The sequence below is a fragment of the Mytilus galloprovincialis genome, chromosome 2 (genome assembly GCF_965363235.1).
Source record: "Mytilus galloprovincialis chromosome 2, xbMytGall1.hap1.1, whole genome shotgun sequence".
In the NCBI taxonomy this organism is placed as follows: domain Eukaryota; kingdom Metazoa; phylum Mollusca; class Bivalvia; order Mytilida; family Mytilidae; genus Mytilus; species Mytilus galloprovincialis.
This window is the reverse complement of record NC_134839.1, coordinates 36,137,176-36,152,280: the sequence shown is the minus strand read 5'-3', so window position 1 is coordinate 36,152,280 and position 15,105 is coordinate 36,137,176. Positions and strand designations below refer to the sequence as shown.

The 15,105-nt window shown below is 32.7% G+C and overlaps 1 protein-coding gene across 3 annotated transcripts; it reads right to left on the bottom strand.

Annotated features, from left to right (window-relative positions):
• Positions 1-1,604: 1,604 nt before the first annotated feature.
• On the bottom strand, positions 1,605-14,586 carry LOC143063488 (uncharacterized). Of its 3 annotated transcripts, XM_076235682.1 has the most exons (7): positions 14,448-14,586; positions 13,444-13,538; positions 7,954-8,025; positions 7,450-7,506; positions 6,168-6,273; positions 4,929-5,634; positions 1,605-4,205 (listed from the first exon to the last, which is right to left on the bottom strand). In XM_076235682.1, the coding sequence occupies exons 2-7, from the start codon at positions 13,535-13,537 to the stop codon at positions 3,954-3,956; spliced, it is 1,287 nt and encodes a 428-aa protein (XP_076091797.1). In that variant the 5' UTR covers position 13,538; positions 14,448-14,586; the 3' UTR covers positions 1,605-3,953. The 3 variants fall into 3 exon arrangements, with proteins under 3 accessions (XP_076091797.1, XP_076091799.1, XP_076091798.1); XM_076235684.1 differs by lacking the exons at positions 13,444-13,538; positions 14,448-14,586 and adding an exon at positions 7,014-7,045 and having other exon boundaries at positions 7,954-8,026; XM_076235683.1 differs by lacking the exons at positions 13,444-13,538; positions 14,448-14,586 and adding an exon at positions 7,019-7,045 and having other exon boundaries at positions 7,954-8,026.
• Positions 14,587-15,105: the final 519 nt, after the last annotated feature.

The following is a 15,105-nucleotide window of genomic DNA, read 5'->3' as shown; positions in this document are numbered from 1 at the left end:
ATGTCCTTTGTTTTTTTATGTCACGGGTTGCTGTTTTATCAGAGTTAGCAATAGTGTACGGTCTGTTGTAGACGAACTTATGTTGACCAGATCAGATGTCCTTTGTTTTTATGTCACTGGGTGGCTGTTTTATTAGAGTTAGAAATAATGTATGGTCTGTTGTAGACGAACTAACGTTGACCATATCAGATGTCCTTTGTTTTTTATGTCACTGTGTTTGCTGTTTCATTAGATCTAGAAATAGTGTATGGTCTTTTGTAGACGAACTAACGTTGACCAGATCAGATGTTCTTTGTTTTTATGTCACTGGGTTGCTGTTTCATTAAAACTAGAAAAAGAGTATGGTCTGTTGTAGAAGAACTAACACTGACCAGATCAGATGTCTTTTGTTATTGATGTCACTGGTTGCTGTTTCATTAGAGCTTGAAATAGTGTATGGTCTGTTGTAGAAGAACTAACGTTGACCAGATCAGATGTCCTTTGTTTTATGTCACTGGTTGTTGTTTCATTAGAGCTAGAAAGAGTGTATGGTCTGTTTTAGAAAAACTAACGTTGACCGGATCAGATGTCTTTTGTTATTGATGTCACTGGTTGCTGTTTCATTAGAGCTAGAAATAGTGTATGGTCTGTTGTAGAAGAACTTACGTTGACCAAATCAGATGTCCTTTGTTTTTATGTCACTGGGTTGCTGTTTCATTAGAGCTAGAAATAGTGTATGGTCTGTTGTAGAAGAACTATCTTTGACCACAGGATGTCCTTTGTTTTTATGTCACTGGGTTACTGTTTCATTAGACCTAGAAATAGTGTATGGTCTGTTGTAGAAGAACTAACGTAGACCAGATCAGATGTCCTTTGTTTTATGTCACTGGGTTGCTGTTTCATTGGAGCTAGAAATAGTGTATGATCTGTTGTAGAAGAACTAACGTTGACCAGATCAGATGTCTTTTGTTATTGATGTCACTGGTTGCTGTTTCATTGATATAATTTAATTTTGGATGTAAGGTGTCTTCTGATTAGCTGACGTTATTTTGTTATCAGCCCATAGACATAATTTAGTCATGTGACCATGAAGTTATCAATGTTTTTTCATGGTTTTCTATGGTTTAAATTGGAATTTAAAATTAAATTATAAGAAATGACTGTATTATTTTTTTCTGTCTTTTTGAAATAACATAAAAAATATGGTGCACACTGTTAAATAACCCGCTATGCGCGTTATTCAGTGCGCACCAAATTTTTTATGTTATTTCTTCATAGACAGAAAAAATATTACAGTCATTACTTAAATAAACCAAAACATGAATTTCCTTCTCTTTATGTGTAAATAAGTGGAGGATTATTGTAACCAGATGCTCTGCAGGGCACAGCTTTATACGACCGCAGTGGTTGAACCCCGAACCTTTTGAGGTATTCAACCTTTTTATCAAATTTCATAGAGATCCATTCACTTAAACTAAAGTTATTGTCTGGACACCAAATGTGTCTTTGGACAACGACATCATACCATTATAAAACGCAAAAAAAATTTGTGGTCGTATAAAAATCTATTACTTGAAAGCTTGGCAACAGCATCTCATATATATTTACTTTGGATAAAAGCAGACTATAACTTAACAGAAGTTTATTCAACAATAATATTTACATGTATTGACAAACAATTGCACTTGAAAAACTGGTGGAAAGTATTATAATTTTCAGTTGCAGTGTTAATCTTCACTGAAATAATATTAAAAAAAAAATTCACACAAGACATCATTATTTTTAGGCACAGATATCCAGAAAATGTACATAAAAAAATTCGATAACTGCTAATCATATTTTTTCTGAATTATTATTCTTGCATGTATACATTTTTTTCCTGAAATTTAAAGAAAATAGAAAAGGAAAATCCATCTTAGATTATAATTTGCATTACATAAAAATGCAACTTAATCAATATCACCTTTAGAAAATAAACAATTATTTCGTTCCCCTGTAAAAAAAAAAAAAAAACAACATAAGACAAACATTTTTATTAAACAGAAAGATAGAATTGTACCACCCTTCAGAACAAAGAAAAAGTTAACATGGAATGGAGGTTGTATTGAAAATTTGATTAAAAAAAATTAATATAGATTTATTAAATGGAAAAAAAATATTCAATGAAACATTTAAAGAATGATGTAAATTTGCCAAATTTCAATCAAAACATAATATAGATCTGTAATTTAAAAAGTCAACTTTAAAAAAAAAATTTGATGTAAGAACTGCATTACTCTTGATAAAATGATAGAAAAACTCAAATAGATTTTTTTTTAATCCCAGACCAAAATCCCAGATCACATTCCTATCCTTAAATAAGAAAATTTTGAATCCCAGATCACACTCTCACCCTTTAAAAAAGAAAATTTTGAATCCCAGCCCAAATGGTAACTATCTGATTTGTAGCAGGTCAAGTTTACGGTCTTATTTCATACACGCCAGTGACTTACGACCTCATCATGCACAGAAAAGGTAAGTTTACGGTCTTATTTCATACACGCCAGTGACTTATGACCTTATCATGCAAACAAGAGGTCGCACCCTGTCTCCAAATCTTGAAGTACTGATGCACAATTTACATTCTGTGCTTTTTTGGTAAAATTTAATTTTAATTCAAAAGTTTTTAGAGCAATGCAGTTTTTCACCAGAGAGAGAAAAAAAAAGAGAAAATAAACATCAAGATATGAAAGCCCTTTGTCTCCCCTACTAAAGAATATATGAAAGTTATAAAACTAATTTTTGGATTTAAATTGAACTTAATCAGATTTTAAACATGTATAAAAGTTAGGTCCCAGTGACCTACTTTTGCCAGAAGGGCAGCCACTAAATACCACTCAATTAACTGATGCAATACAGTACCCGTTCAACTTAACCCAATTCAAATATAATTAAATCACAGTGACCTACTTCTTCTATATAAGTATCTATGTCAGAAACAAGATTTTATCATTTAAAACCATACAGCTTGTAAAAACAATAGACATTAAATTTAACTTGACAAAATGTAGACAAGAGAAAAGAAGATTATCCAATGATTTTCAATGTGATTGAAATACAGATTTCCATGCTTTGCTAACAATGATCTGAAAATGCCCTGCTCTAATTTCTGTTGTAAAAGACCTTTTGTGATCTTCTGGTTTGTCATTAGGATCACACCTTCAAAATTTTGGAGGCAGAAATCATTGGCTAATGTTACAATTACCAAAACATAAAAGAGAACCAAGGGTTGTCAGAACCTTGTAAGCAAAGCATGATTGCACAATTCTCAAATTAACAGAAGCATTTTATATCAGATTCATCTATAGATCCTGCCACTTGATCTATGATGGCAAAGGAAGTTCTAATTTGTACCAAAAAAACCCACAGTTGGTAGTAGTATAATACCATTCATTAACAAACATATTTTTTTTTAAAATGCCACGACAGCATGAACAAAAACAAAATTTCATCCAAAAAATTATTTTTAAGTTCTCTTACCCCTTGTTTTAATGAAATTTAGAATTGAGAAAGTTGTTAGTTTTATATTTTTGTTGAAATTCTGACTAATGCAATATTCTAGTGTTCAGTATAGCAGATGGAATTTGAATAAATGGTTTGGCATAAAGGATCAACCAATCTTACTTATAGCAATACAGTATTCAGGATATAATATATATATATTTGAAAAAAAAATCTTAAAAAAAAAAATGACAGAAGCTTAGATAGTACAACTTTTTTGCATAATTTGAAGAAAACAAAAATGCTGTGTATAAAAGGATAATATAAAAACAAATTTAAATACAATTTGATTCCCTGAGATCAAAATGTATACTGAAAATATCAAAACATATATTTTATCAAAATTAAAATATATACATAAATCCTTCTATATAGGTCATACGTTTAGCAGTATTTATACTGACAAAATCTCTTAAATGATCAATCATTCCAATTTAGTGATCTGAGTGTGAGAAATATTGAGAAGCCTTGATCTGATCACAAAATGGGGGTCTCTCCTTGTTAGCAGGTTTCCTAGCTGCACGCCTTGGAGCAGTTCTTCTTGATTCACAGGCTTGCTTTGGTACAATCTTGGATTTATCTATCAACTGAGATCCTTTAACGATATCAGGGAGCTTGAATTCATCTGCTTTTGTGCCGTCATCAATCCTTGTTAGTACATGTACTGGCTTATTCTTGTATATAACCTAGAAAAAAATGGTAAAAAGTTAATGTGATTATAATTATAAGTTTGCTTGTAAGAGATGTCACCTACTCCCATTGGTATATTTTTCAATAGACAATTTTTCATTTCCTGAATATGACATTTCAGAGGGGAATATGAAGATTTTTTCAATGACACGTAAGATAGTCTCAACCATCAAATATAGGTGTATAAAAAGTGGAATAATATTTTGCATCTTACTTGTCTGACAATCCCTCTTATCAGGTGATATTACCTTGTTTTCCCTTTAATTAATGGCATCAGTCAACATTATATTTTATCTTACCTGTTTGGCAGTCCTCTTATCAGGTGATATTACCTTATTGTCCCTTTTATTAATGGCATCAGTCATCATTATATTTTATCTTACCTGTTTGGCAGTCCTCTTATCAGGTGATATTACCTTGTTTTCCCTTTAATTAATGGCATCAGTCAACATTATATTTTATCTTACCTGTCTGACTGTCCTCTTATCAGGTGATATTACCTTATTGTCCCTTTTATTAATGGCATCAGTCATCATTATATTTTATCTTACCTGTCTGACAGTCCTCTTATCAGGTGATATTACCTTATTGTCCCTTTTATTAATGTCATCAGTCAACATTATATTTTATCTTAACTGTCTGACAGTCCTCTTATCAGGTTAATTTACCTTATTGTCCCTTTTATTCATGGCATCAGTCAACATTACTTTTTATCTTACCTGTCTGACAGTCCTCTTATCAGGTTGGTTTCTTTGACCAGTTTTATTTGGATGTATTTTTCTATGATCTCTTACAGAAGGAGCTGGTCTCACAAACTCATGATTCTGCATGATAGGTGTACTGTTAGACAGCTTTGGTTCTGGAACCTTCATTCTCCTCTTGGTACCAGTGTTGAAATCAGTGAAGTTTTCCTTTGCCAAAGAATTTATGTTTACACCTTTTCTTGGTGCTTTTGGTGCATTGTTCAATGGTGGCAAAACTTTGCGCTCACCAAGTTTTGATAGATCAAGAGGAGGAACTACAGGCTTTTCCTTCTTAGATTTTGGCACGTCTAGCTTCGAGATGATAAGGGAGAGCTCAGCTTCCAAAATAGCAATGCGTCTTCTTGTGCTTCTCTCTTTTTGATCCAATTTATTATATGCAATGTTCAGATGTTCAACCTCTTTGCTCTTGCGCTTGTTCTGCCCACTGCAACTTCTTCTAGCCAGAGCCAGCTGTTTCTGGATGTAGTATTTCTCATCTCTGAGAATTTTGTGCTCATTTTTTATTTTATTTAGCAGGTATTGGTTAATTTCTTCGTGTGCTTTCAAGCTATTAATATCGTACTCAATGTTAGCCAGGAGGAAGTTAGCATTACTGAGTTCCTTATGGAGTTTACCAATATCAGTATCTTCATGTTTAGACTTCTTCAAGTTATCTAGTAATCTATTAAATAAAAGTAGTTATAATCAGTAATAAAATGAAGATTATTGAGAAAAATAAAAAAGTATTTCTAATGCAATTTGTTTTTGACATAAAAAATATATATATTTGTTTCCCCTCCCCCACCTGGGTCAAACAACTAAACTATTTTCCATAAAAAAATTGAAATTATTTTTATTCCTGAAAATAATTGTTTTCAATTTTGAAAAGTGCTTGAAAGCAAAAGGATTGATAAACTAAATAAATACACTCAAATTGAGCACAAACACACTGATAAGTGGCATTGACTGGACAAGTCAAACCATCATTTGACCATGCTGACATCCAGCATGTCCAGTTTAAAGAAAAAATAATAACATGCCTTCCTGGTCTGTTTACAAAGGGTAGACCTGGGGAGGGGAAATAGATATTCTTTTAAATGTGGCCTGATGTTAATTGATAAGATTGATACCTTTTAATTTTCAAATTATACCATTACCTTCTCCTCTACACAAGAAATATTTAGAGGAGCTTTTTTCGCTAACTTCAGTACTTACTCTTTATCCTTCTTCTTGAGGATGTCATGTGCATCAATGGCGTGTGTAGTTGTATCAATCTCAATAGCTCCAGGAGTAGTAAATGCAGTTCCTGATACAAACATCTCTGTAAAAAAAACATTCAAGAATAAAAGAAAACTGCAAGGTAAAGTATTAATTTTCAGATTTTTCTACAAGTGCAGTGTACTTAAAATTTATTCACCAAAAATCTTTTTAAAGGTGATAAAATTATGCATTTTGAAATAGTTTCTTCCACAAGTGCAGTGTACTTTAAATTTATTCTCAAATAAAACTTTAAAAATATGATAAAATTATGCATCTTGAAATAGACAACTTTAAAGAGTATTATCTTAAAAAAATGCAGTCATGTTAATGTGAACACAGTTTATACTAGTAGTTTAATTTTTTTTAAATTTATGACAAGAAGATATGTAAAAATAATAATAAACAAATAGTGCAAATTTCAAACACAAAGTATCGAAACAAAATTGAAATGTAAATTTCTCTAGACTTAAATCTGTAGTAAAATTACTTACTATAAATTTATATAGTATATTTAACAACAGTATGTTTGAAATATGTGAAATATTTTTTCTTTCATAGCATCAAACTTAATTAAAAAGCTAGTTTATATATATATATATATATATATATATTAAAACAAAAGAGTATAAAATGGCAACTATGAAAGACACAGAAACAACCTCTACCCATAGAAAACAGTGCAGTGCATATATAAAATTAGCATAGTGGTAGCAGAAAGAGAGAAAAAACTGAATATGGTTAATTGGAATGATAGATAATAAAGACAAACATGCAACATCAAACAGAAATCATCTAAAATACCTTACATTGAACACTGAATTATCTCCCCTTTGCTGGAATTGTACAAATTGACATCATAAACAATAAATATTGACTTAAATATTGTATATAACTGATACTTTTTTATCTTATCAATATAGTTTTGTTTTTAAATTCTACTTCAAAGCCTAAACCTAAAACATGATGGTGATAAGAAGTCTTTTACATAATAATACAATATTATCTCCCCTTTGGAGGCTGAAATTTCTGAAAATCTTTATTCATCATTTAAAAATCCATCATACATAATTGCCACACAAATATTTTTAAAAAATCTTTTCCTTTTTTTTCTTTTCTTTTTGTATTTAGGTTGGCAGCAAAATGAGAAAAACAGCGGCTCTGTACTATATCTGTAGTAACTTAATTACTCTGATGTAAGTCAGAGACATGTATTTAAATGTAATATTGTACAAATTACCTGGTTTATACTTTACAAACAAGGCTTTCACAAAGTCTCTGTATTCTTCTTCATTTGCTGTAAAAAATAAATGAATTCTTTAGATGGATGCTTAGTCTTAAAAATATTGTTTGATTACCTCAAATTTATAAAACTTAAAAATATATATGTTGTATTAATTTTTTTGGGGGTAATAAACCTACACAGCTTACATGAACACTTCAATGTGTTTTATAATCTGTACTTTATCTCAAGGTATACATATGATATTATATATATTTTATTTTATGTGTCTCTATATAAGTGAATCATCTAGCATGTTTTCAGTGGTTTTCTCCAGGCACCTCAGCTTCCTCCACCAATAAAACTGCAGCCACAAAATAGCCCAAAAGCAGTGCTTAAAAGTGGCTTGAAAACACCCCAAATTTAATCAATCTAGCATGTTTTAATTGTTGAAAAAATTAGTTTTCATCATATTTAAATCCATATAAAAAGTTACTATTCTTGGTAAATATTTATGCGTACCTTTAGATTCTGCATAATTTATCTTCCGATTCCTTGGTGTATGTTGTCCATGGATAATCAGATATTCAACATCTAAAATTTAAGTTTTGAAATTTTTAAAATATAGTTGGAAGTTTTAATAAGCATTTCTCAAAATAGATGAATGAATGTAACAGTCTGTTCATGATATCTTTACACTTAATCCACTGGATGTTGGATGTGTACTGATTGATAATTTAGTCTTAGATGCATGATTTTTTTTATTAGTTGTTAGTGGTTTTAAACTAGCTGTCAGTAACTGCGAGTACTCTCAGATCTGTACTGTCTTTTAGTTGTTGGAATTTACAAGAACCCAGCCATGTCTACTTGTTTTTGTAGTTTTTTTATTGTTATCCATCTGATGAGTTAAGCCTTTTTCAACTGATACTTATAGTTCGTTCTTATGTTGTACTGTTACAACACTGTCCCAGATTAGGGGAGGGTTGGGATCCTGCTAACATGTTTAACCCCGCCACATTCTGTATGTGCCTGTCCAAAACCAGGAGCCTGTAATTCAGTGGTTGTCATTTGTATATGTGTTACATATTTGTTTTTCGTTAATTTTTATGCCCCACCTACGATAGTAGAGGGGCATTATGTTTTCTGGTCTGTGCGTCCGTTCGTCCGTCCGTCTGTCTGTCTGTCTGTTCCGCTCCAGGTTAAAGTTTTTGGTCAAGGTAGTTTTTGATGAAGTTGAAGTCCAATCGACTTCAAACTTAGTACACATGTTCCCTATGATATGATCTTTCTAATTTTAATGCCAAATTAGAGTTTTTACCCCAATTTCACGGTCCACTGAACATGGAAAATGATAGTGCGAGTGGGGCATTCGTGTACTGAGGACACATTCTTGTTTGTACATAAATTAGTTATTAATCTCGTTTGAATTGTTTTACATAGTTTTTCAGGGCCTTTTATAGCTGACTATGCCGTATGGGCTTTACTTATTGTTGGAGGCTGATCACTGACCCATAGTGGTTAATTTCTGTGTCATTTAGTCTCTTGTGGAGAGTTGTCTAACTGGCAATCATACCACATCTTCGTTTTTATATAGACCCAGTTTTCACACTGAGTGGCAGCCCAGGCTTGTAAAATTGTTATCGGGCCTGTAAAAATCATATCTACAGGCCAACAGAATCTAACTAAAAATTTTCAAAAACTGAGCCCTGGGCCTGTAGATTTAACAGTTCATCAAGAAGACTGTAGACCTTTGTCTGTTTAAGCCTTAGAAGTTATCAGAGGTTAAAAGATGAAGAAAACAGGTTCAAACGACAATGTCATTAAAACATTTCTTCTTTAACTGTCAACAACTTGGTTTGATAAACTATTTGATGGCAATGATAGATAACTATAATCACAAGATTTACAGATTTCTTTGGACAGTACAACAGACCTAACGAACTACCAAAAAATAAACCCCCCAAAAAAGACAGAAATGGAAAACTAGAGGCTCTAAAGAGCCTGTGTCGCTCACCTTGGTCTATGTGAATATTAAACAATGGACACAGATGGATTCATGACAAAATTGTGTTTTGGTGATGGTGATGTGTTTGTAGATCTTACTTTACTAATCATTCTTGCTTCTTACAATTATCTCTACCTATAACAGTACTTTCTGTGGAAAATGTTATTGAAAATCTTCAAATTTTAAGAAAATTGTTAAAAATTGACTATGAAGGGCAATAACTCCTTAGGGGGTCAATTGACTATTTTGGTCATAGTGACTTATTTTTAGTTCTTACTTTGCTGTACATTATTGCTGTTTACAGTTTATCTCTATCTATAATAATATTCAAGATAACAAAAAAAAACAGCAAAATTTCCTCAAAATTACCAATTCAGGGGCAGCAACCTAACAACCGATTATCCGATTCATCTGAAAATTCCAGGGCAGATAGATCTTCACCTGATCAACAATTTTACTTCCTGTCAGATTTGCTCTTAATGCTTTGGTTTTTGAGTTATAAGCCAAAAACTGCATTTTACCCCTATGTTCTATTTTTAGCCATGGCGGCCATCTTGGTTGGTTGGCCGGGTCACCGGACACATTTTTTAAACTATATACCCCAATGATGATTATGGCCAAGTTTGGCCCACTAGTTTCAGAGAAGAAGATTTTTCTAAAAGATTACTAAGATTTACGAAAAATGGTTAAAAATAGACTATAAAGGGCAATAACTCCTAAAGCGGTCAACTGACCATTTTGGTCATGTTGACTTATTTGTAGATCTTACTTTGCTGAACATTATTGCTGTTTACAGTTTATCTCTATCTATAATAATATTCAAGATAATAACCAAAAACAGCAAAATTTCCTTAAAATTATCAATTCAAGGGCAGCAACCCAACAACGGGTTGTTCGATTCATCTGAAAATTTCAGGGCAGATAGATCTTGACCTGATGAACAATTTTACCCCAACAGATTTGCTCTAAATGCTTTGGTTTTTGAGTTATAAGCCAAAAACTGCATTTTACCCCTATGTTCTATTTTTAGCCATGGCGGCCATCTTGGTTGGTTGGCCGGGTCACGCCACACATTTTTTAAACTAGATACTCCAATGATGATTGTGGCCAAGTTTGGATTAATTTGTCCCAGTAGTTTCAGAGGAGAAGATTTTTGTAAAAGATAACTAAGATTTACGAAAAATGGTTAAAAATGGACTAAAAAGGGCAATAACTCCTAAAGTGGTCAACTGACCGTTTTGGTCATGTCGACTTATTTGTAGATCTTACTTTGCTGAACATTATTGCTGTTTACAGTTTATCTCTATCTATAATAATATTCAAGATAATAACCAAAAACAGCAAAATTTCCTTAAAATTATCAATTCAGGGGCAGCAACCCAACAACGGGTTGTCCGATTCATCTGAAAATTTCAGGGCAGATAGATCTTGACCTGATAAACAATTTTACCCCATGTCAGATTTGCTCTAAATGCTTTGGTTTTTGAGTTATAACCAAAAAACTGCATTTTACCCCTATGTTCTATTTTTAGCCATGGCGGCCATCTTGGTTGGTTGGCCGGGTCACGCCACACATTTTTTAAACTAGTTACCCCAATGATGATTGTGGCCAAGTTTGGTGTAATTTGGCCCAGTAGTTTCAGAGGAGAAGATTTTTGTAAAAGTTAACGACGACGGACGACGACGACGGACGACGACGGACGCCGGACGCAAAGTGATGGGAAAAGCTCACTTGGCCCTTCGGGCCAGGTGAGCTAAAAAAGAGCTGTGCTATGAGTGCATGATATCATTTCTTTTTAACAAGTAAATTTCCACAACTCCTCAATGTCAGAAAATCATAAAAAGCTAAAGAGTGCTTATTTTAATACATACATGTATTAACCATTCACCAAAGTTCTTTGAAAACCAATCAAAGCATTTTAGAGTTATTGTCAGACAACTGGAAAATCAACCAATTTTTTTTTAATAAAATTACATAACTCTCAAAAGTAAAATCTAAAACTTATATAAAATGCAAAAGGAAGTTTAGGTCATTATATAAATAAAGATTCTTGAAACTTGATGAAAGCACTTTAAAGGTATTCTTCCACATGGTGATGACAGACAGACAGACTAATAAAAGTATACATGTAATGATGTACCAGCAATAAGACTAAGTCCTGTAAATGGGCATATAAAAACAACCAAAACATAGTCCAGATAGCACAACATGGGATTACATATATTTTACTTTAGATAGCAAGACCATAAGTCACAAGAGTAAAAGTGGGTCTCATTGGGGTCTAAGAGTGACACCGAATTGGCCAATTTTTTTTCAGCATGACACGTGAAGTCGAATAATTAAGCGTGAACAGATGCCCCAGTTTTCTCGTTTGAATTGTTTTACATTGTCATATCAGGGTTTTTTATAGCCAACTATGCAGTATGGGCTTTGCTCATTGTTGAAGGTCGTACAGTGACCTATAGCTGTGTCATTTTGGTTTCTTGTGGATAGTTGTCTCATTGGCAATCATACCACATTTTCTTTTTTATATGTGTACTAAGTTTCAAGTTGATTGGACTTTATCTTCATCAAAAACTACCTCTGCCAAAAACTTTAATCTGAAGCAGGACAGACCAGAAAACATAATGCCCATAAATGGGTCATAAAAAGTTCCCAGAATATCACCATCACCAAAGATGGCAATAGCATCACCATCACTTGAGATGGAAGAGGTGACCAGAACATTGTCATCACTAAAGATTGAAGAGGTGACTCAACCATCACCATCACCAATGATGGGAAAAATTACTAGGGCATCACCATCACTAAAGATTGAAGAGGTGACTCAACCATCACCATCACCAAAGATGGAAAAAAATGACTAGGGCATCACCATCATTAAAGATTGAAGAGGTGACTCAACCATAACCATCACTAAAGATTGAAGAGGTGACTCAACCATCACCATCACCGAAGATAAAATGACTAGAGCATCTCCAAAGATGGAAGAGGTGACTAAAACTATACCATCAACAAAGTTGTTAGAAGTGACCAGAGCATCACTAAAAATGAAAGACTTGAGCAGAGCATGTTCATCACTAAAAATTGAAGAGTCAATGAGAGCATCAACATCACCAAAGATAGAAGAGAATGCTTAACCATCATCAACACCAAAGGTTTGAGAGTTGACCAGAGAATCTCCAACACCAAAGATGGAAAATGTTACCAGATCATCACCATCACCAAAAATGAAAAAAATGTCTCGACAATCAATCATCATCACCAAAGATAGAAAGAGTTGACTAGATCATCACAATTAACAAAGATGGAAGAGATAGCTGGAGCATCACCAACACTAAAGATGACAAAGGTGTAGGGACATACCTTGTGTTGATCTAACTTCACTGCTTAGTCTGTAGCCATATATATACAAATTTACCTTGTGTCAGTGTAACTTTACTGGTTAATCTGTGTAGCCACATACAAATTTACCTTGTATCAGTGTAACTTTACTGGTTAGTCTGTCTAGCCACATACAAATTTACCTTGTGTCAGTGTAACTTTACTGGTTAGTCTGTGTAGCCACGTACAAATTTACCTTGTATCAGTGCAACTTTACTGGTTAGTCTGTTTAGCCACGTACAAATGTACCTTGTGTTAGTCTAACTTTACTGGTTAATCTGTGTAGCCACATACAAATGTACCTTGTGTTAGTCTTATTTTACTGGTTAGTCTGTTTAGCCACATACCTTGAATCAATCTTACTTTACTTCTTAGTTTGTGTGGCCACATAGCTGGTGTCAGTTTAACTTTACTGGTTAATTTGTGTAGACACATACCTTGTGTCAGTCTAACTTAATTGTGTGGTCTGTGTAGACACATGCCTTGTGTAAATCTAACTTTACTGGTCAATCTAACTGTTACTAGTTAGTTAAGTTTAGAGTTTCTGTTTGACATACTTGTTGGATGATTATTTGATTTATACAAACCATTTGATAAGGTTTCAGACTGACAATTTACTCACCCTTTTCCCGAGTAAGGGTCGGAGCAAGGGTTGTGTCTACACTTCCAGATCTAGGTGACGTTTTCCCAGACGTGCGTCCTGGAGAAGGAAACATTCTGAAACATAAAAATAAAATTAAAATGCCTTTTGTGATAAATTTTGATCTGGAAAGTAGCCCAAATAATCATGACTTCTAAGCATGGTATATTATTGATTTGGCTTTTTGTGTTTTGCTTTGACGCCTCATAAGACATCAAATAAAATATCATGTTACAGTACCTGGCCAAAAGTATTCGTCACCTTCATTTTTTTGCTATCTATTTATATAAAAACACATTTTTTCAAAAAATTGTTTTGAGGGCATTTATGGTTTGATTTTGATCAACAAGGCCTTAAAAGACGTAGAATGGTATAAAGTATGTTTGTTTATTTGGTTATAGTTTTGTCCTCAGGTGTTTTTGTTTTCTCTTGATATAAACACATACACTAAATTTTTATAATTTAATTTGGTTGAATATATATATAGCGAATTTTTAAAGAGAAAAAACTATTTTGTGTTTATCTTGTGAAAAAATAAAAATGATCCACAAAACAATATAAAACCAAATAAACAAATAAACCTGTGACAATTCTGCTTTTATTGGTACCAAGTTGCTTAAAATGAGACCAAAAATGACCCCAAAATATTTTGTAAAATGTAGTTTTATATACAATAATAGGAAAAAATCTCGAGTGACGAATACTTTTGGCCACACTCTGTATCTGCAAACATGCACTGAAATTGGTCCTATAACATATATGACTTCGCATTCTTATTCAATTTTTAACGTTTTTATACTGATATTTTCATTTTTTATTTTTTTTTGAAGGCACATTGATAGTAAAAAAAAATTATCAGAACAGTAAATAGAAATAGTAAATAATGCCCCCGAGGTCATATGTTATAGGACTAGCACTGAAATTAAATGTCTGAATATTGATCCTGATGACTTCTTGGACACACGTAAGTGAAAAGTTTTACTTACTTGGAAAACAGTGAAGCTTTCAAAGATCCTCTGTAGCAGTTTTTGACACTAAAATTAAGAAATCAGATTCGATTCTTATGGTTCTTCCACGTTCTCGTAGATACGGTGGCTGAATAAGTGTTACCTTCTATGACGTAGCAGAACCTTTACCCTTCGCGCAGGAATAAAATAATGCATGCAGGAAACTTTTAAAAATACATGTATGAATCAAATATGATTTATGAACAGACTTTAGAACTGTTTTTTTTTTCTTTAAATTACTATTTAACATTTTCTATTTTATTTGAATTTAAAATGCTATGTGAAATAAAGTGATCCACAAAAGTTTGGCGCAAGAATTAGATAATATAAAGTTCGTGTATTGTGACGTTTTTTGACGTTGACCTCCAGGGGTTTGAAGTTCGTCAAATGTGCTTATAATTTGTTATTTGTTTTAAATATCAAGTCCGTTAAGAGCTCTAAAAAGCTCATGTTTACTTTGTTGAATTGTACATATCATTCCCGACTCAAAATAATAAAAAAATACTTAAAGGATTAAAGCAACGGTTGTGACTTTATAAAAATATACCTCTTAATGATGATCAGTGATACCTTAGCCCAAGCATAACCCATGAAAGCAAACTAGTTCAAGTGTGTTACCAATGTCAATGGGGTCCTT

Excerpts from the sequence above, each read along its gene's own strand:
- LOC143063488 (XM_076235682.1), bottom strand. The coding sequence starts at position 13,537 with ATGTTTCCTTCTCCAGGACGCACGTCTGGGAAAACGTCACCTAGATCT. Across the intron at positions 8,026-13,443 it reads GACCCTTACTCGGGAAAAGG|ATGTTGAATATCTGATTATC; the intron begins GTGAGTAAATTG and ends CTTAAATTTTAG. Across the intron at positions 4,206-4,928 it reads ATAAGAGGACTGTCAGACAG|GTTATATACAAGAATAAGCC; the intron begins GTAAGATAAAAA and ends ATTTTTTTCTAG.